The 21,201-nt window shown below is 38.5% G+C and overlaps 1 protein-coding gene across 1 annotated transcript in view; it reads right to left on the minus strand.

The window, feature by feature from the left end:
• Positions 1-778: 778 nt before the first annotated feature.
• Positions 779-21,201, minus strand: part of TMEM170B (transmembrane protein 170B) — a 33,072-nt gene continuing 12,649 nt past the window's right edge. Inside the window, exon 3 of the mRNA XM_006138773.5 lies at positions 779-13,182. Within this exon, the coding sequence (XP_006138835.1) occupies positions 13,052-13,182 (131 nt within the window). The 3' untranslated portion in view covers positions 779-13,051. The remainder of the gene's footprint in view (positions 13,183-21,201) is intronic.

The following is a 21,201-nucleotide window of genomic DNA, read 5'->3' on the forward strand; positions in this document are numbered from 1 at the left end:
AAGAACACTGGCTGTTACCAGATGGGCAAAGATTGAATATTGAAACTCTGGCAGATGACATGCTAATTGCTGTAAGGTTAACCCAATGTGAGCTAAGAGAAAGTTCCATCATCATTAGGGTAAGAAGATAGTCCGAAGCAGAAGGAGTACCTGCCATCTCTGGAGATATCTGGGTTTGTTACACCCGGATAGAGCAACATTTCCATTTGCTAGGGAATATTTTCTGATAAGAGTCCTTTCTGCTGTCCTTTCTTGCACAACTTCAGAGCTGGGTCATTCTAGGCTTGACACCAGGTTCCTCCCTTCCAACCCCCCCGCCCTTTCATAGATGAACATAATCTGTTGAAGGAAATCAACATGGTTTCTGTAAAGGGAAGTCATGCCTTACCAGAGTTTTTTGAGGGGGTCAACAAACGTGGACAAGGGGGATCCAGTGATATAGTATACTTAGATTTCCAGAAAGCCTTTGACAAGGTCCCTCATCAAAGGCTCTTAAGTAGAGTAAGGGATAAGAGGGAAGGTCCTTTTATGGATTGATAATTGGTTAAAAGTCAGGAAACAAAGCGTAGGAATAAATCGTAAGCTTTCAGAGTAGAGAGAGGTAACTAGTGGAGTTCTCCAAGGGTCTGTCCTGGAACCAATCCTATTCAACTTATTCATAAATGATTTAGAGAAAAAGGAAAACAGTGAGGTGGCAAAACTTGCAGATGATACCAAATGGCTCAAGATCATTAAGACCAAAAGAGACTATGAAGAGCTTCAAAAAGATCTCATCAAACTAAATAACTGGGCAACAACATGGCAAATGAAATTTAATGTTGATACATGTAAAGTAATGCACATTAGAAAAAAATATTCCCGACTATACCTACAAAATGATAGGGACTAATTTAGCTGGAACCACTCAAGAAAGATACTGGAATCACTGTGGATAGTTCTCTGAAAACATCCACTCAAGTGTGCAGTGGCAGTCAAAAAAGCAAATAGAATGTTAGGAATCATTTAAAAAGGGATAGAGAATAAGACAGAGAACATCTTATTGCCTCTGTACAAAACCATGGTACGCCCATATCTTGAATATTGTGTACAGATGTGGTTGACATCTCAAAAAAGATATATTGGCACTGGAAAAAGTTCACAAAAGGGCAACAAAAATGATTAGAGGTTGGGAATGGGTCCCATATGAAGAAAGATTAAAAAGACTTGGACTTTTCATTTTAGAAAAGTGGGACTAAGGGGGAGGTCCATGAAATCATGACTTGGGTAGAAAAAGTGATTAAGGAAAAGTTATGTACTTGTTCTCACAACATAAGAACTAGGGGTCACCAAATGAAATTAACAGGTTTAAAACAGACAAAGGAAAGTTTTTCTTCACACAGCACATGGTAGGCCTGTGGGACTCCTTGCCAGAGGAGGTTGTAAAGATCAAGACATTAACGGGGTTCAAAAAAGAATTAGATTCATTCATGGAGGTTAGGGCCATCAATGATTATTATCCAGCATAGGTATGAATAATGTTCCTAGCCTCTCTCAGAGGCTAGGAATCGGTGACGGGAGAGGGATCACTTGATTCCCTATTCTGTTCACTCCCTCTGGGGTATCTGGCATTGCCCAGGCAGTAAATAAGTTACTGTACTAGGCTAGATTGACCTTTAGTCTCACCCAGTATGGCTGGTCTTATGTTCAGAACAGCAAAGAGCAAAAGTAGAAAACCATAATATGCTGGGGAGACTTCTATGAACACCTTCCCTACTGAGGACAGTTTTATTCTAAGGTTATGGCTAGCTTTCACCTGGTGACTAGAGGCTCATGATTAACTTTGATAAAATCAATTATTTGTATTTAATTATTTTCAACTTTGGGGACTCCTAGAGGTGAATGGAAAATGGGGAATTGAAAAACCAAACACACACACCTTGTTCTTATTCAAAATGAAACCATTTATTTTTCAAACATTTGTTACATTGAAAAACTTGATTTTTTGTTTCAAATTTATCACGTTTTGGATAATGTCAAAACTAATTTCTTTGGTTTTTTGTTTAATTTCAAGTGGACCAAAATGCCATGCAATACTGAGCAATGCTACACAAGACCCTTTGAGGACCGGGGCCCTACAGTTATCCTATGAAATTAAATTTGAAGGGAATCACTTGCTAATTGAATTATACTGTTTGAAAGAAGAATGTTCATTCCAAATGTTATATACGCATAGAAGACACTTTGTTTTGTAAGAACATGGTTAATATAGAACATAGTTAAATCAGGTTCAAAGCAGGTTCAAAACAAACAAAAGGAAGTTTTTCTTCACTCAGCACAGTCAACCTGTGGAACTCCTTACCAAAGGATGTGAATACTAGGCCTTTAATCAGGTTAAAAAAAAAAAAGCTAGATGACTCATGGAGGTTAGGTCCATCAATGGCTATTAGCCAGGATGGGTAGAAATGGTATCCCTAGCCTCAGATCATCTGGAAATGGGTGACAGGAGAGAGATCATGTGAGGATTACCTGTTGTTACCTCCCTCTGAGGCATCCGGTATTGGCTATTTTCAGAAGGCAGGATATTGGGCTAGATGGACCTTTGATCTGACCCAATATGGCCCTCCTTATGCTCTAGAGACTGCAGGAATTAAAAAATGTTTCAAATTAAACCAGTGGCATCATGGAATCAAGCTTGTCTTTCCCTTCTTACACTGGGTGTTTAGAATGACCATCTGGAGAAGGAGATAAAACTCCCTGCTGAAATGGATGGACTCTGAATAATATACATACATTAAGATCTCCATGCCAGTATGAGTCAAAAGTGCTTCTGAAGCTGAAATTCTTACCTCTGCCACTGGTAAAAGAGCAGCAGATACTTAATTTAGAAGAGATCTGAGCTCCAAGGAGGCAGGAAGAGGTAGAGCTGGTAGCTGTTGCTGACTTAAAAAGAAGCAGGGGAAGGAGATGCAGTTTTTGAATACCCATGTTCTGAACATCTAAATCCTGCACTAGGAGACAGGATGGGTTTCCTGGACAGGAGATTCTAACACTTACTAGGAAAACTATAAAAAATGAACTAAAAAAATAGAGAATAATTTAACATGAATATTTACAGAAGAATCCATTCTGGAGAATTTTCAGGCCATATAGTGGTAAGGAGGACTTGGTGAGGTGGTTGATCCCTCCCTCCCTCATGAGAGCATGAGGGCCCAGGGCAGACAAGAGACACTACTTCCAAGAATTTGCTGGTCTAAGGTAAGACATATGTATTATGTGGAATACAAATAGGGGCCAGAACTTGAAAAATAACCCAGCTTTCATAGTATGCAGTGATAATCGGGAATTGAGGGTCTTTGATGTGTCTCCTGCAGCTCTTTGCAGCACATGATATTAAAACACTGTGTGATTTATTTATTAACCAAAGTTATTAAACAGTTGAAATGGTTTTACTAGGTTATTAGCCAATTAAGTGATCAACTTGCACTGTAAGTTATATACATACACACTAAATATTTCTCATCATACTGTTTATGCATATGCAGCCCCTTATGGGCCCAGCTAGTCATTGGCATACAATAATCAATTATTTGTATTTGGATGTGAAAACTTCATTAGTAAATTTAGAGGTTAGTAACTGAGGCCTTAGATGATAATTCCATGTACAGAGAGCAAGGATTCATGAACATCGGATTTGAGAAGCTGAAACAGAACCTAAATTAGTCAATTCAGCATTTAAATCTTGTGATTATGTAGTTCTTGTTGAGGTTATTCTGCAGCAACAGAGCAAAACTCAAAAAAAAATAAATAGCAGAACATCAAGTGTCTGAAAGAATAGGCACCACAGATTGATATAAAACTTAAGTGATTATTTTGGGTTTGATCCTTTTATATTGTTGATTTTCAAACATTACAGGCATTCCATTACACAAAGTAATCTATGGCAAATTTATTTATAAGTGCATGAAGTAGGTTACAGAACATTATTAAAATACTGGTTTGGGTATATTTTTATATAAACTTTTAATCGAACAAATCTGTGCAATGAGTATTATTTACATACTAGATTAATTTATAAGCTATTGTCCATAGTCATTACCAAAGATTTCCTCTAATATGTTAGAAAGATGAAAACTGCATAAAGAATCTGAAACCTTATTACCAGATAGGACGTTAATTGTGCATCGCTGCTGTATAGCTAAAGAAACGTGGAAATACGTGCAGAAAATGTTGCTTTAAACTAAAAAGCAAATTTTTATTGCTGCCCTTTGAAGAAAGTGAGAGGTGAGTGTACTGTGAGGAAAAAAAAATTGTATGGACTTATACTAAGATGATTACTGCAATTAAGGTTAACAGTAAAACTTTTACTGTCCAAGAAAATATTGTGGTTAGAGAGTAAGGTATATACACAAATAGGGAATAAGACAAGTTTTTTACATCAAAATTTTAAAAGTATGCAATATTTACAGTTTGTTAGGTATCATCCATGGGAAAGTATTTTAATCTTAAATTAGACTAAGCTATTATATAACATGCTGTACATACACAGATATAACTAGAATGTTTAAAATACTGTTTTCACACAATGTAATATGAATAATTTCTAAATTAACTCATTCTTGCAATCTTTAAGCTTTACAATAAACCTCAGCCAGGCCTGGCCAAAATTCGACCTCAGCCCACCAAGCCACCGGATCCAGCCTGTGGACGCAGTGGGAAGCCCCAGTCAGACTCCCCGGCTTGCTCCACACACTGGTCAAAAAAAGCGGCTGCAGGGCCATTTCTCTTTCAAAACTGGGATCCCTGAGGGGAGGGGAGAAGGCTTCAGGCACTGCCCCCACCCCAACATAATCCCATTAGCCAGTTTCTATCCAGAAACTTGCCAATGGGATCTGCCTATTCAATTAACAGGCAGCACATGAAGCACCACGCCCCCTTCTCTTCAGTTCAGTTGTTCACATAAGCACATGGCCAGGGAGCAGGCAAGCAGGCAGGCTGACAAATATTTTGAGCTCTGCCAGCATTTAGCTCTGTAGGTAGGCAGGCTAATTGGGCTACTGGCTGGTAAATCTCCTGGACAGAGCCTGCCTTTGGCACTCCCAGATCTGGCACCCCAGTCCTCTGGCACCAGATCATAATCCCCTCCTACCTTAGGTCAAAACCCAAACTGCTTCACTCTAGTCCACTCCCCTAGGTCACAACCCCCTTCTGCCATTGGTCACATTCCAAAACCCAGCACCCCATCTGCTGCCCTAGGTCATAATTGCCTCCTTCACCCAAACTCCCTTCCATACCCCACTTTCCCTCTTACACCCCAATCCCTTATCCCAAGCTCCCTTCCGCACTCAACCTCCATCCTAGACCCTGCACATCCACCATTAATATCATGGAAGAGTGCGACACTGGACCACTTTCCAAAATCTTGGAATGCTGCCCCCCCCCCCCCATCAAAAATTATTGCCCACCCCTGCCTCAGGCCAAATTTTCAGCTAGTGTAAATCTGTCATCTTAAAATCTGGCTCCTATTTCTAGAAGAGTTACATATTATAGATCAGGAATCACATAAAAATCTCTTTCTCCACTCCAATTTTTCTAATGCCTTGAGAAGCTGCATCTGCTAGGCTTAAATCAAGTTTGAGCAAAAGCCAGAATACATTTCATCTTTATAATTTGTGCCTGCAATGACTATTGAGATTAAATTTTTCATATTATTAATCATCTCAGAAATCATATTGTTTTCCCTTTTTATCTGATCACGTAAATGTGATTTTTTTTCAGCTGATTCAAGAAATTAACATATGGTGAAAAATAGCTTTGCTAGAATGCTTATTTAAAAAGAGTTGCTAGGGGATTCTGAAGATTAAAAAAGAAAGTTCTGGACACCAGACTACTGTTGTATTGTTGCTATTAAAACGCTAATGATTCCCAGAAATGTACACAAGAAAAGGTACTTTCATAGGTCAAGAGAAATTGTAAGAGTTTTTAACTTGTAGTTTGATTTTTTTCCCTACATCAATATATAAAATAAATAAAGCTTAAGCCCATTCGCATCCATACACCAGTTGTGTTAACTGGGGTTTGAAGTTAGAGACCCAGGAGCCCATAGGGCTGAAGGGTCTGAGTCCATATTAAGCTGCAACCTTGTGTCCAAGCCCTATTGCTTTCCTATGGCCACATCTTAACTTGGGTCTCAGAAGTTTTTCAGATGTGTTTCAGAGTTCCTTGAAGCAATATCCTTAGTCCTTTTGGTATCCACTCTGCTCTGGTCACCTCCTGCCCTTCATTAGACTGCACGTGCAAAGGCATGTGGACAGTGTGCACTGTCAGGGTGGTAAGTGGGAGCCAAACTCAAAATTTCTCTAAGGCCTCCCACAGCAGTGAATCCAGCTTTCGCTCGTTCTTGCTGTTGTGCAGAGCTTGTCAGGATCAGGGAGCAAAGCTGAGAGGTGGTTCCAAGGATATTGGGGGTCATTCTTCCCCAGACTGTGCTGAACCAGGATCTCTGCTGCTCCTTCCCTACAGGACAGCTAATTAAGTCCTGCTCCAATCTCTGCCCCTTTTTCTGGAAGTCCTTTGTTGCTATAAGTTCTGAGGTATCCAGGCAGAATGCATTTTGAGGGCAGTGAGTGGGAGCAAGCTCCCAAACTTCCTCACAGCCTCCCAAAGATCCCTTATCTTTGCCTCCCAGGGTGTAGCAGGGTCAGGAATAAGGGATCCCCCTGGGGACCACTGGAGCATGTTGCACCACAAGTCCTGGGGATATGCTTCACCACTCCACAACCAGCAGGCAGGCAAGTGTGTATGTTTTTCCTAGGAACCATGCATTTTGTGTCAAGCTTCAAAATAAATAAAAAGAAAGGCTAGAAAGAATAGAAAGAAAAAATGTCTTACCTGAACTTTGCATTTTAAAAATGAAGAATTGTAAAGTTGCATTTTAATAGTATGACAGCCCTGAAAAATGATATCCTACAGGCGCACATGTCCATTATCCTGCCAAAATGACTCAGCCTAGAGCTGCAGAGCCCAGTTCTCAGATTAGATGTAGTTCAGTATAAAGCCTTTCAAACTGCACTCATTCTACTGAGACAGCTACCAAAGCAGCTAATTATACAGTTTATGTGCTCATATGCTCCTTATGGGCACCTGAGCCCCATCAATAACACTGCCTCAGTTAGGAAACAGAGTGGGCAGCAGTCTTCCCATAGTGCAACACATTTGTAGGGCTAGATTTTGACTCAATGGGCAAGAAGGCGGGGAGAAGGTTGATGCATTGCAATGTGGATACTAGAGCCTTAGGTTCAGGAATGGTCAGAACCTGAAATGCAGTGTAGTTGTTCAAGCCCAGGATTTCCCGCCATTGGTCAGCTGACTCGAGTCCCATTAATCCTGGGTTTAAAGTTGCTGCGTAGACATATGCTATGAGTCCAGGGGAAGTTGTCCCATGCCTAGTCTGCCTTTGACCATCAAACATCTTAAAAAGTTAACAGAAAGTTGCTCTGCTCAGAAACAGAGAAAGGAGAATTGTAGGTGCCTTTTAAATGTTTGAAAAAATCACTGCAATGCAGCAAGTGAATTTAAGGTTCTTAAAATACAAGTCATGTATTCATTAGAAAACAACTGATTGTCAAACCCACTGATGTTTCATGAACAAAAGTTATATGCAGAAAACAGGAAAAAAAGAAAAATAATTATTCTGAAGATGCAGCAGTTTTAACAAAATATTTAAGTATATTTAACAGCAAGAATAAAAGCAGAAGAGATTATCAGGGATTTAACAACTGGTTAGATCATGAATCCTTTGAAGCCCCCAGGGCTTCACAATCACAACTAGCGATCACATGTACAGTACTATTTTAGTTTATGTAAGCATACTGAGGACAAGACTAAACTTAACATATCAAAACGCTGCTATGGTAGTACATGAAAGTGAAAGTATAGCCATGGCACCTGTACTGGACTCTCCCAGCTCTCTGTGGGCTTGCCTAGGCTACATCCTTCTTTCGAAAGAGGTATGAAAATGAGCCCGATCAAAAGTGCAAATGAACTACGGATTTAAATAAAGAACGGTTTCACTTTCGAAATACCCTTTTTCGAAACAGCGATCGGACACAAATATGCAAATGAAGCGCAGGATATTTAAATCCATGCTTCATTTGCACTTTCGATCGGACTCATTTATATCCCTCTTTCGAAAGAGGGATGTAGTCTAGATGAGCCCTGTGTAAATCACCTAAAGAGGGAGGGCATGGCGCCAGTGTTGCAAGCCATTTACACTGGTACTTTATAACACTTTAAATTTGCTGTGGTCAGGGGGATGTAAATATAGACTTAGATTTCTGCCTCTCTCAAATATTTCGGTCTGAAAAATTCAGTCTGCAAACTTCATCATACCAAGTGACTTCCTTATTTTAACCATGACAAAAATACAACAGATTCTTTTGACCAAAACCTGAGAGAGAGCGCACGCGCATACACATATAAAACGTTATGACTTCGGATGCAATTTGGGAAGTTTATTTTACTTAAAATGAGATTCACCCATGCTTAATTACAATCCAGAATGCTACCAGGAGCAAAACTTCCTTAAGTCTTTTTTTCTGATCATCTCGCTATGGATGGGATTATACATGAACTACTTTGGATGATTATGTACGAAGCCGTAAACCATTAATTATGCAATATTAAATTTTAATGATTTAAAGGCATAATCAAATATGCTAATGAATGAATACACATGCAAGTGAAAAAGCAGAACAATTTTCAAACACAAGGACAGATTTTCTAATTAAAATTATGACCATACCAAAAACTGTTTTCTAGATGGTACAACCAAAAGACACAAATGTAATTAAAATAAAATCAACTGGTCAAACTAAAACATCCCCCCCCCCCAATAAATAGCAAAGTGCAAAACTAACAAAGGATCATATTTCTGTTAGATATCAAGGGTCACAATTCAATGAACATTAAAAATATATTTCTACTGATATGTAAAATACAGCAAAAGACAGGAGTATAAATTAGTCTTTGGTCCCTGTGTTTGTACATTAAACCTGGTTTAACTACTGTCCTCTGTTACTGTAAATTACTAAGGACTATGCCCAGAATTACATTAATAATGGAGATTAGTTCAACATAGTAAGATTATCACCAAAAATTAAAATGATTTGAAATATTTTCTTAATACCGGTACATCTGTTCTAGCTATTTAGAAAACAGAGTTCTGTTTTTTATAGCAATGCATGACTAATAATGGAACATAGGTGGTATTTAAATCTTGAAAATCCAAACGAACTTCTACCTTAAAGTTATAAGTGGTTGAAGTTTCTTCACAACAGTTACCATATTCAGTCATTTTTCCAAAAACCAGAATTGTGCAGATATGTTGCACTTCTACATTACTGTAGTGAACATCAATCACCACAGGGTAACCATTCAGTGCCATTCATACAAAAGATGCTATGTCTTGAAATACTGCACAGTACTATTACAATTAAAAAGTAACACTGTTCCAAAAAATTTACTTGAGAGATTGTGTGGATTACTAGATGTATAAATTCTAGAATACCATTTTCACAAGATAGATTATAAAAAGACCATTCCCACAGTTATTACATGTACACATTTCATTTTGACTTCAGCCATTTTTTATAATAAGGAACAAAGAGTGCGATGCCAGCCAATTCTCAAAAGCATTAACTAAAATTAATCTTCGGTGCTGAAACTAATCTACTTCTTTCAAAGACATAAGACTACCCAATATGTTTTCACTACTGGTAACTGCTTGTTCATTCAAATACTGTGTTTTACTGTGGAAAGGTAATATATTAATACTTTATAACAAGCTATTTATCCTCATATCTCCCCCACACAAGAAAACAGTTAACAAGAACTTTCCCGCAGAACAGATAATTTTGTCCTATTGACATCTGGTGAATCACTTGGACATAATGTTGAATGGACTGACTGCCTACTGCTGCTAAGTGTTAATACTATATAGTACATATAGACAACTGAACAATTCAGACCACATTTTAGAGGGTAACACATTTTTAAAATCTAATACACGCTTGAGCTAAAAACCATTCAATATCTGGTCCTAATATTGCAGAGGTTTCCTTTATATGAAAAATACTAACCTAAATCATTATATATTTGCACACTAGCAAATACTTCATTGGCACCTCAATCGAGGTGTAAAGCACACTTCACCATTCAGTGAAATTTTAATTTTAATTCAAACCTCTGAACTTAGTAATGGCCTCTTTTATAGCCATTGACATAATACCATGAGACTGAAAATGTCAAAGCATAAAAGACAGTTTTATGACTAGAATTAGATGAGCAAAAAAGTCTGAAGTCTGTGATGCAACTTTCTAGTGTAAGCTGAGTCTTGAAATGATTCAAGTAACTAAAAAGACTATGTTTCAGGAAAATAATTTTTATATTCAGATAAAATATGGTTCCAGATCTTGTCACATCATAGAAATTCATTACTCCACCTAATAATATTTCTGATGATTAAACCATTACATCAAGTAATCAAATCTGATATTAAGCAGTAAGAGGAGAGTGAAATTATTTCAATACCTTTCCCCTAAAATCTCTCTCTCTCTCTCCAAGGTACATTAAGTTAAAAGGAGTATAATACTTTCGGTTATTTTATTTATACAAAGATTTTTTTTAAAATCAGTGACCTGACTACCTTGAATTATTTTTTCATTAATTAAGACAATGGAGAGAAATTCAAATCATTATCTACAGATACAGAGGAGCAATTTAATGTTTTCCTGGAAAATAATCTCTTTCCTAAACTGCATCATCTTTTTCTGACAAAAAGTATCAGGTGAGAAGCAAAAAATTAAGTGAACAATGAATTAATATTTGAAGATATTCACAATAATTGTGACACACTGCGTGTATGTGTCCATGTGTGTTTAAAAAAAGCAGATTCAAAGCCAACATACTTAAATTAACATTTGATTTGTTTTCTCTCCTGTGTATTTTTCTCTCACTCACACACACACACACACACTTTTTAAAGAACAAAGATATTAATACCAGCATCCTACCAATTATGAATAACTAGGGGGCTGTGCTGCGCCCTGTCATGGGGGTTGGCAACGCCAGCCACCAAGGAGAGGCAGACTGTGGCCACATCAGCCAGGGTCCCTTCTCTTTCCCCCTGGCCACCTCTTCCTCCCCACTCCACCAGCCAAGGCTCCCTTCTCTCCCCCTCCACCAGCCCCTGAGCCCCCTTCTCCTCCCAACCTCCCACTGTGGTCTAACAGTAACTCCAGCAGCCAGGCCTGGCTCTTGAGCTCGGTTTTTGTGTCAGGAGAGGCAGGACCTGAGCCACCCCAGGCCTGGCTTTCCCTCCGGCTGCTGGGAAGGGGAGAGGAAGGCTGGGGCTGTCCCTCTGTCATCCCACAGGAAAAACTTTTTTATAGGTATAGTATGATAATTAATAAACCAATATATATGCAGGAAAGCAATGATAAAATCAGACTAATATATTGTATGTTGAAGTAGTGAGCAAAATAATTTGATTCATCATTGTGATGGTGGCCTTTTGATAGTGCTGCAAGTACTACTGTTTAAGCACGCCTGAAAAAATGTTGGGACATCACGACAGCAATTCCTCTGGTATATCAGTCCTCCTCTCTAAGCATGTATTTATTAAACTGTTGACAAATTCTCCCTTGGATATGCAGGATTACCTTTCCTCACCCAGACCTTCCTACCCTTCTGAATTCTGCACTTCTTGGATATTTTCCAATTTCTATTCACTTTGAAACACTGTATATGTGCATTTTATATTCACATCACCTCTGTTTCTTCTAAACTAGAAAGAACACAAGTCTACTGAAAGCTAAATATCTGAAAGTTCTACATATCATCCCAAGAATAAAACAAGTTCAGAAATGGGGAAGTACATGCATTACACTACTATCCCTGTTTTGATACTGATGAATCATTCTTAACATTAAACTTGCCATTTTTGTTCAGCAGAATACCAGCACAATCATACATAATATTTTAAAAATTCTTCCAATCTTCTTTGTAGTTTCTTTACTTGTCTTTTTATTCTCTTTTAGAGCCTATATTAGGCCATATTTTAAACATTAGATGTTTCAGAATTAAAGACTGTTTCTGGTTTTAAAATATCATTAAAAAGATTTAATTTCAACAAACTTCTGAGACATCACATCTGAAAATTTCTTTCATGAAGATAAACAAGTACCTTTTTCTAAAAGGGTTGTGAATACCTACATTTGGATAAAAATAATTGAATAAAGGAATAATTTACATTTCATTTTTGCATAATAGATTTCCTTAATTTGCCCTATGCACAGTCTACTTGGTGATTATTGGACTGATAAAATACCAAGTGTGTAGAAATAAAACTATTAAATCTCTTTTCCAAAGTTGGTGAACCTCACGGAATTGCTTCACAAAAAAAATCTCCTACATACAGTGCTAAACACATTAATTTTACGATCAGAATTGCTGCAGTCCTAAATCCCAGTAATGCTCATATACAATTCAAAAATCAAGTAATTATTTCATATGCTGAATAGATTAACACACAGCATTGACTAGGATTCAGTTAAACAAATCCTTACTTGTTTACCTGAATTAATGTAGAATATATTCACAGCACTTGTCTATTACTACAATTTCAAATGTTCATACATTTAAGTTAAAAAATTAAACTTCAAGTTTGGCACATATACGGATTCTTCAGAAATGTCCCTGTATTTTATCACAGCACTGTTAAGAACAATGATTTCATCATAAACGTTCACCTGATTGGCAGCTCTTCAAGGTGCTTTATGTCGCAGCGTCACATACATTAATTGCGCCTTCCCTGTGTCTGAGGCACATAAGGTGCAGAACATTAGTACAAGACTGTAGACACTAGAGAGCAGTCTTTTCCCACTTGACTGAATTTCTAGATTTGAAGTAGACCTGGTGCACTAATTTATGTCCGTCAGCCACTAAAGTCACTTTCAGAAAACTTATCTACAGACAAAAGGTTTCCTTATGTTAACTGAACGTTTTCACAGAAGTCTCAAAGCGTAGCAAGAATCCTTGAAAATGAAATAATTAATGTCAGTACTGTCTGTCCAACTCCAAATACCAGTGCTTCTAAAGGAGCCATGTTCTTCCCTGCTACTCTGTAAATACCAGCTACAGCTGCACCTAGAATCATAAGAAAAAACACTTGAAATTATTACACAAACAATAGGTCTAGGCTGAAGACTATTAAGACTATTAATATTGGGTATCAATATACTCTATGACCAAACCCATTATCAAATAACCTATTATCCCCAATGCTACAGAATTATTAATGCCAATTTACTTTACTTCTCTAATTTGTCATGATAGTCATTAAGTATGGTTACCCAGCTGAAGTGCATTCCTTAAAAACCTAGAAAACTACATACATATACACATAAGAATTCCTAATTTTTGAACAGCAAATATATAAAATAGAAAAATTGTCAAGAAAAGTTATCAACTAATACAGTCTACTTGCATTCATTGTAATTATGTTTATACTGAAGAAAATAATAGTTTTAATCACTTCATCAGAAACATTTGAATTTTGCAATGCTCATGTGCAGTAAAATATTTATATTACATAAATGTTGTACATCTCAACTGGATTCCCCGTAAACTTTTCTAGTGTAAGGGTGGGCAATAATTTTCAGTGGGGAAGCCATGTCAACATTTTTCTAAGTAGTCAAGGGCTGAACTTTTTTATGGGTATAAGGTTTGAGAGTGGCTGGGTGCAGTAGGGAGCTCGGGGTAGAGGACTGGGTGCAGGAGAGGGTGTGGCCTCTAATAGGGAGTTTGGGTGAAGGCGGGGGTTGTGATCTGGGGCAAGGCTTTGGGTGCAGGACCCAGGAAGGGGTATAGGTGCAGGAGAGGTTTCTGGCCTGAACAAGAGGATGCAGGGTCTGGGAGGGCCCTAGGGAAGCAGAGGGCTTGGGTGATAACCTAGGGCAGGAGGGGGTTGTGGCCTTAGGCAGGGAGCTGGGGAGAGGGAGGACTGGAGGGCCAGATCTTGCCTGCCACTGTTCTAGTAAGACTAAACTCAGTTTCATCATAGCAAATCAGTATCATCCTGATTTACCAGGGTTAAATTCTTTAAGAATTGTTTAAGAAGTACATTAACAGCATCGGTAAACTTGGCAATATCACCCTGAAGAGTATATGAAAAGGAATATAAATTGAATACTCTATATAAAGCTGAAGAGAGAGGAAATAATTTTTCTTGCACTACTATATATGGGCTTTCATCAAAGACTATATAATGCCAGTAGGTCAGGACAGGTTCTGGACAAACTAAAAAACAGAATACTGTATTCTAAATTAACAAGACTGCTGCTAGTAGCTCCTTCCAGCCAGCTTCCTCCTGTTAAATATCGTATCATTCGCACAGTATACATTTCACAAATTAAGGTCACAGAAGTGATATAATGTGAGAAAAAAATGACATTAACTATGAACCAGGAACATTAGGTTCTGCTTTACTGCCTAGAATAATGCTAAACATTTCTAAGTCTCAAAGGGGGTAGCTGTGTTAGTCTGTAACTTTAAAAACGAGCAGTCCTATAGCACCTTAGAGATGATCATATATATATATATATATATATATATATATAGCGCATAATGAGCTTTCATGGGCCAAACCCACATCCTTAGATGAGCAGAGTGGATGCAACTCAGTTCTGAGTCCTGCATACAGTAACCTTTGTAGTTTGTCAGAAAAATATGAAAGACTACAACAATGATAATGTGATCTGGATCACAACAATCCATTTTCATTTCACCTAATTTTCCATGCCTACAGGAAACACGTGGCAGGCAACACACCCACTTCCAAATTTAGAAGTTTCTTAGAGGTATAAAAGGTTGGTGGAATGGTACACATTTAGTATGCAAAATTTGCATTATACTTTTTTTTAGTTAACTTAAAGAAAGATCACATGGAAAGATAACCTATTCAGGCTTCGGAACATAGGGAGAACATTTAGGCAATATTTGAAGTTAATGAAGATATATTTAAACTAAACCTAAGAGCCCTTTTTAGGGCAAATGAATCATAGCTTAGTCAACCAAAGTAAACAGAAGCAAGGAATATTAACTTTAAGGAAAAGCTACTTTGAACTGATTCTCAACAAGTATATGACGACTCAGGGCAGCATGTCTAATTATATGTCTAATTTGGAACCTTTAAAAAAAAATCTGGTTTTCATACAACCATAGTTTATGCAAATATTCCAAATGACAAAGTATTATGGTCAATTTATGTAGATGAATGCACGCCGAACTGAAATCCAGCTGTTTGTTAAAACTAGGGATATAAAATTTTGATTATTTGGCTAATCGAACAGTCGATGCTATTTGCATCAACTATTTGATTAGTCGATAAGGGTGCTTCCACCTTTGAAGTGTAGCAACAGCCATTTCTACACTTCAAAGTCAAAAGCGCTGTGAGGAGCACGGGGCCAGCAGGAGACTCAAGAAGCCGCCCCCAGTGCCTGTGCTCCCCGCAGTGTTTCAAAGCAGCAGCGCCGCATGGAGCCCAGGGTCATCTGGGGATTCCAAGCGGTGCTGATACTTTGACAACGTCGTGTGCAGTCCCCGGGACCTGGCATCAGGCTCCATGCAGCGCTGCCATTGAAGTACCCTCTCTTCTCCCCTCCTCCCCATTGCTGTCTTTTTCTGATAGAGGCAGCAAGTGTAGAGGAAGCAACTAGTCAATTAGCCTGTCGACTATCCAATAAGCATTTGCTTATCAGATAGTCTACTAGTCACTCACATCCTTAGTTAAAACCAAACAGCATCCCTAAAAAATGGACTCAGCTTCTAGCACCGTGGTGTCCAACCAGATCTGAAGCAGTAGCCACTATGGTGGTTACTGCTGTAGTGAACTAGCCACACTTAACCAGCCAAAAAGCCACATTTAGCTAGTGGCAAGTGTGTTGGACACAATTGCTTCTAATGTCTCAATAGTTGGGACAGAGAAGGCTTGTGATATTCAGAGGGGAAAAAAGTCCCTGCTGTAAAGCTCTCGAACATTTGTAGTTTGACATCTATTCTGGTCAAATTGTAAATTAGAATGTATCAAACAATTTGCATTTTAAAAACAGCACAATTGGAATGGAGCAAAAACTACATTGGTTCAAAGATACCAACATAATAAAAGTTAAGTGAGCACCAAATAAGTGGAGGTGAGAAGAGTGAAAATAAGAACATCTGAGTAATATATGTAACCAAAAATCCTCCATCAAGAATACTTTGACAAGAAGAAAACAGATATGCATGACATTGTCCAATGCTGTTTAATCAATTTGTGTCTTTGAACATAAAATGCTATTTGACAACTTGCATGTTTTCTCAACATTTACATGTAGGGCATTTAACAAATGTTCTTTCACCTGGAAGAGAGATACTGGACTTCCACGCAATTAATGGGTCAGGATTTCCCACTAGTCAACTTCGGTTTCTTTAAATAAGCTTTAATATGTTTCCCAAATATACAACAGATGCAGGAGATATGAAATGTAAAATGGAGACTCAAATTGGTCGTGAGGTCCACCTGAAAATAATGACTTTAGTATTGCAGGTAGGTTAAATTTGAACAGAAAAATTCACACCCCAATTTGCAATGCAGTAATGGTTAAAACTGAAAAAAAAAATCATGTCATGGCCATAGTCAGTGTTCCTATAATCTGTATGCTTGATTGTGCCAATCAGGAGAGATTCAATGCTGCCCAGCTGATTAGCAGGGCACCCACAGCTAGGTGTTTTGCTTCTACTGATGGTGCACGTTCACACATGCTCAATGCTCATAAATAAATATATTTCACACATGGATGAAAAATTCTGCACATGGATGGAAAATATTATAAGGAACCCTGGCTATAAGCTATCTTCACAAATTCACTTCAGTCAAATGAGCAGGTTAAAACACCTGGCAAAATAAACAACACCTACGAATACAATTATTTTGTTCCTGAAGTAACTTGATTAGTAGCTAGTGATGCAGAGTTTGAAACCAGCCCTTGGAAATGATGCAATAAGTGTGAGAATTCCAGAAATTCAATCAAGGAAATATGCATTATTTATACAAAAACATTTTTGCTAACTTATTATAATTTTTTTCCTCAAGACAGAACTGCCAAACAACTGGATTGCTCCTCATTTTATCCATAAAATAAGTCAATAAGTTCCAATTAAAAAAAAAAATAAACAGAGTATCTTTAAGTTTTAACATCAGTACCCCATCTCTCCAGCTTCAACTATTACAATTTGTTAAAAAAATGTGTTAGGTAAGTGTGACCCACAATAAGAGCCGTCTTGATCATTGTAAAAAAATGTCAATTCTGGAAAGGGAAGTAAACTTTAAGGCATCAGAATATGAAGGCTTGCATTAATTATGATAACCAACAGTGTTGTCTTCAAGTCATCATTGTTAAGTCCAAATCGAGTCTCAAGTTACTTCAGTTCAAGTCTCAAGTCGAGTCTTGAGTCCCTAAAGTCACTTTCAAGTCGAGTCTCAAGTCTTAATTTTAAAAATGTCAAGTCACTTTTGTACAAGCCATCAATATCGGTATTTTCAGACAATTTTTTCACCAAGTCGATTTAACATAATTAGCAAGTCTCAAGTCGAGTCTCAAGTCACAAACAATGAACCTGAGTCAAGTCTCAAGTCGAGTCACCTAGGCGACTTAAGTCGGACTTGAGTTCAAGTCGTGGGACTCGAGTCAACAACTCTGGCAACCAATATTTCCTGAATGCATTTGCAGACATCTATCAGGAATCACTACCAGCCTATAGACATAGAATTTACTCTTTTTGTGACTTGATTCTTTTGTTTTTACTGAACAGCAAAGTTTGACCTATGACCATCCTGAAACATACTACAGGCAGTCCCCGAGTTACGCGGATCCGACTTATGTCGGATCCGCAGTTACGAATGGGGCCCGTTTCCCTGGTCTCCAGCAGACCAGGGAGAGGAAGCAAAGTGGCGGAGCACGCGGGCAGCGGACAGCCCAGACGCGTCTGGGCTGTCCGCTGCCCGCGTGCTCCGCGGCTTTGCTCTGCTTTGCTCCCCGTCCCACTGGTCTGCAGACCAGGGGGACGGGGAGCAAAGCAGAGCAAAGCCGCAGAGCCAGAGGGCAGCAGGACAGCCACGGCGCGTCTGGGCTGTCCCACTGAACCGTGCTCCGCGGCTTTGCTCCGGACGCCTGTGGTACAGCAGCTGGGGCGCTGCCGGTTGGTCCCGTAGCGCCGCTCTGGGCGCTACTGAACCAACCTGGCAGCACCCCAGCTGCTCTGCCCCAGGCGTCCTGATTCAGCCACTGCTGGTCAGTTTCAGCAGCGGCTGAATCAGGACGCCTGGGGCAGAGCAGCTTGGGTGCTGCTGGGTTGGTCCAGTAGCGCCGAGGAGCGGTGGCGCTACTGGATCAACCCAGCAGCACCCCAGCTGTTCTGCCCCAGGGGCCCCCAAGTCAGCCGCTGCTGAAACTGACCAGTGGCTGACTACAGGAAGCCCCTGCCCCGGGCTTCCTGGAATCAGCCGCTGATCAGTTTCAGCAGCAGCTGACTTGGGGATGCCTGGGGTTCTTAAGTTGAATCTGTATGTAAGTCAGAACTGGCGTCCAGATTCAGCCGCTGTTGAAACTGATCAGTTTCAGCAGCGGCTGAATCTGGACGCCAGTACCCACTTACATACAGATTCAACTTAAGAACAAACCTACAGACCCTATCTTGTACGTAACCCGGGGACTGCCTGTACTCTTGCATGAAGCAAAATGCAGGAAAATATAGCACTTTAAAGACTAACAAGATGGTTTATTAGATGATGAGCTTTCGTGGGCCAGACCCACTTCCTCAGATCAAATAGTGGAAGAAAGTAGTCACAACCATATATACCAAAGGATAGAATTTAAAAAAATGAACAAATATGAAAAGGACAAATCACATTGCAGAACAGAAGGGGGATGCGGGGGGGTGGGAAGGGGGAGGAAGGAAGGTAAGTGTCTGTGAATTGCTGATATTAAAGGTAGGGAGAGTGGGATGTTTGTGAGTTAATGGTATTACAGGTGATAATTGGGGAAACTGTCTTGGTAATGGGTGAGAAAGTTCAAAGACTTGTTAAGTCCCTGTTGGTAAGTGTCGAATTTTAACATGAATGACAGTTCAGAGGATTCCCTTTCAAGTGCAGATGTAGACAGGGAGTATGCTAGGGAAAGGGAATGTTTTAAAAGAACGGCTGTCAAACTATTTTAAAAGATCAGTATTAATCTCACTGTTAATAGAATAGAATAAAAATATAAATTATTACACATATTTGGATGTTTTTCTACATTTTCAAATATGCAGAATACAGGTGACATTGTAAATAAGAAACAGGCAGCATTATCTCCTGCAAATGTAAACAAACTTGTCTATTTGTAGCAATTGACTAAACAAGAAATAGGACTGAGTCAACTTGTAGGCTATGAAGTTTTAAACTGTTTTGGTTTTGAGTGCTGTTATGTAAAAAAAAAATTCTACATTTGGAAATTGCACTTTCATGATAAAAGATTGCACATTAAATATACTTGTATGAGGTGAACTGAAAAGTAATATTTCTTTTATCTTTATTACAGTAAAGATATTTGCAATAAAATAAAAAGTGAGCACTGTACATTTTATATTGTATTGTAACTGAAATAAAAAAATTTGAAAATGTAGAAAAACATCTGAAATGTTTATGATACATTTATATTTTGTATTGACTAACAATGCAATTGAACTTGGATTAATAGCAATTAATTTTGAAGCAAGTTAATTTGTTTTGATTAATCACTTGACTTAATAGCCTTATTTAAAGGACTTGTACTTTTCCAGTTGTTTGTATACTGACTGTTAATAATAAAACTATACTGTTGAAGCTGTTATAGAGTACTTGGAAATGTGATAAAGCCTGAAACATCTCTTAGGCTACGTCTAGACTGCAAGCCTCTTTCGAAAGAGGCTTTTTCGAAAGATACTTTAAAAAAAGCCTCTTTCGAAAAAGAGCATCTAGACTGCAACCAGTACTTTTGAAAAAGCAAGCCACTTTTTCGAAAGAGCACCCAGGCAGTCTGGATGCTCTCTTTTGAAAAAGCACAGTTTGCATTACATAGCGCCTTTTTTCGAAAGAGCATTTTAGAAAAAAGGAGTTATTCTTCATGAAATGAGGAGTACCGCCGTCGAAAGGAAAGCCACGTTCTCTAAATTTAATTTAGAAAGAACGCGGCTGTAGTCTAGACGCAGGTGAAGGTTTTTTTTAAAAAAAGGCCACTTTTTTTGAAAAAACCCTGCAGTCTAGACACAGCCTTAGCTGATTTCCTGACCCTTAGATGGATTGGAATGGGGCAAAAAAGATCAGGGATGACATTTTGCTTGTAGCTGAGGTAGGCAATCAATGGACTTGGTTTTGGTCCATACATTTTCACAAGAACCATTTGACTTCAGTTTATCCAAATTGCAAGAGATCTAGATCTAACTCATCCCATCCCATTGACAATAATGAAGACTTGGTTGAAATTATTCTCTTATTTATTCTGATTTTATTCAACTATTCACTTGAGTGTTGGAAAACTGTTTATATGGACATTGTTTTAATGAATGAAAACCAACATGTCTGTCCCTTTGCTTTTTTGGGCTTTAATCAAACTTATGTGTTCATGATAAATCATGCCAGTATAATTGAATCAGTTTAGAAACTGATTTAGTTACGTTGGTGCCACATTCCCTCTATAAAGTTTTATTATGTTTAAAGAATACCTTTTAGATTTAGCTTAAACTGGTGAGTTATTTGACTTCGGCTAAATTGAAATAAGAAGCTCACATAAGAGATTTGCACCATTTTAACTACTTAATTTCTGAACTGCTTTACTGATATCCAAACAATGCTAATATAGAGAAGAATTCAGGTCCTTACTTAGGTCCAAGGACTGAGTGATGCGTGAGTGGAGATGGTTCTTTCTGTAGAGGAAAGGATTTCCAATGTTGTCAGAGAAGCACTTGTCTACTCATAGAATACTCATAGAATACTAGGACTGGAAGGGACCTCGAGAGGTCATCGAGTATAGTGCCCTGCCCTCATGGCAGAACCAAATACTGTCTAGATCATCCCTGATAGACATTTATCTAACCTACTCTTAAATATCT

Source organism: Pelodiscus sinensis, chromosome 2 (assembly GCF_052426305.1).
Source record: "Pelodiscus sinensis isolate ZL-2025 chromosome 2, ASM5242630v1, whole genome shotgun sequence".
NCBI classification, from domain to species: Eukaryota; Metazoa; Chordata; order Testudines; family Trionychidae; genus Pelodiscus; species Pelodiscus sinensis.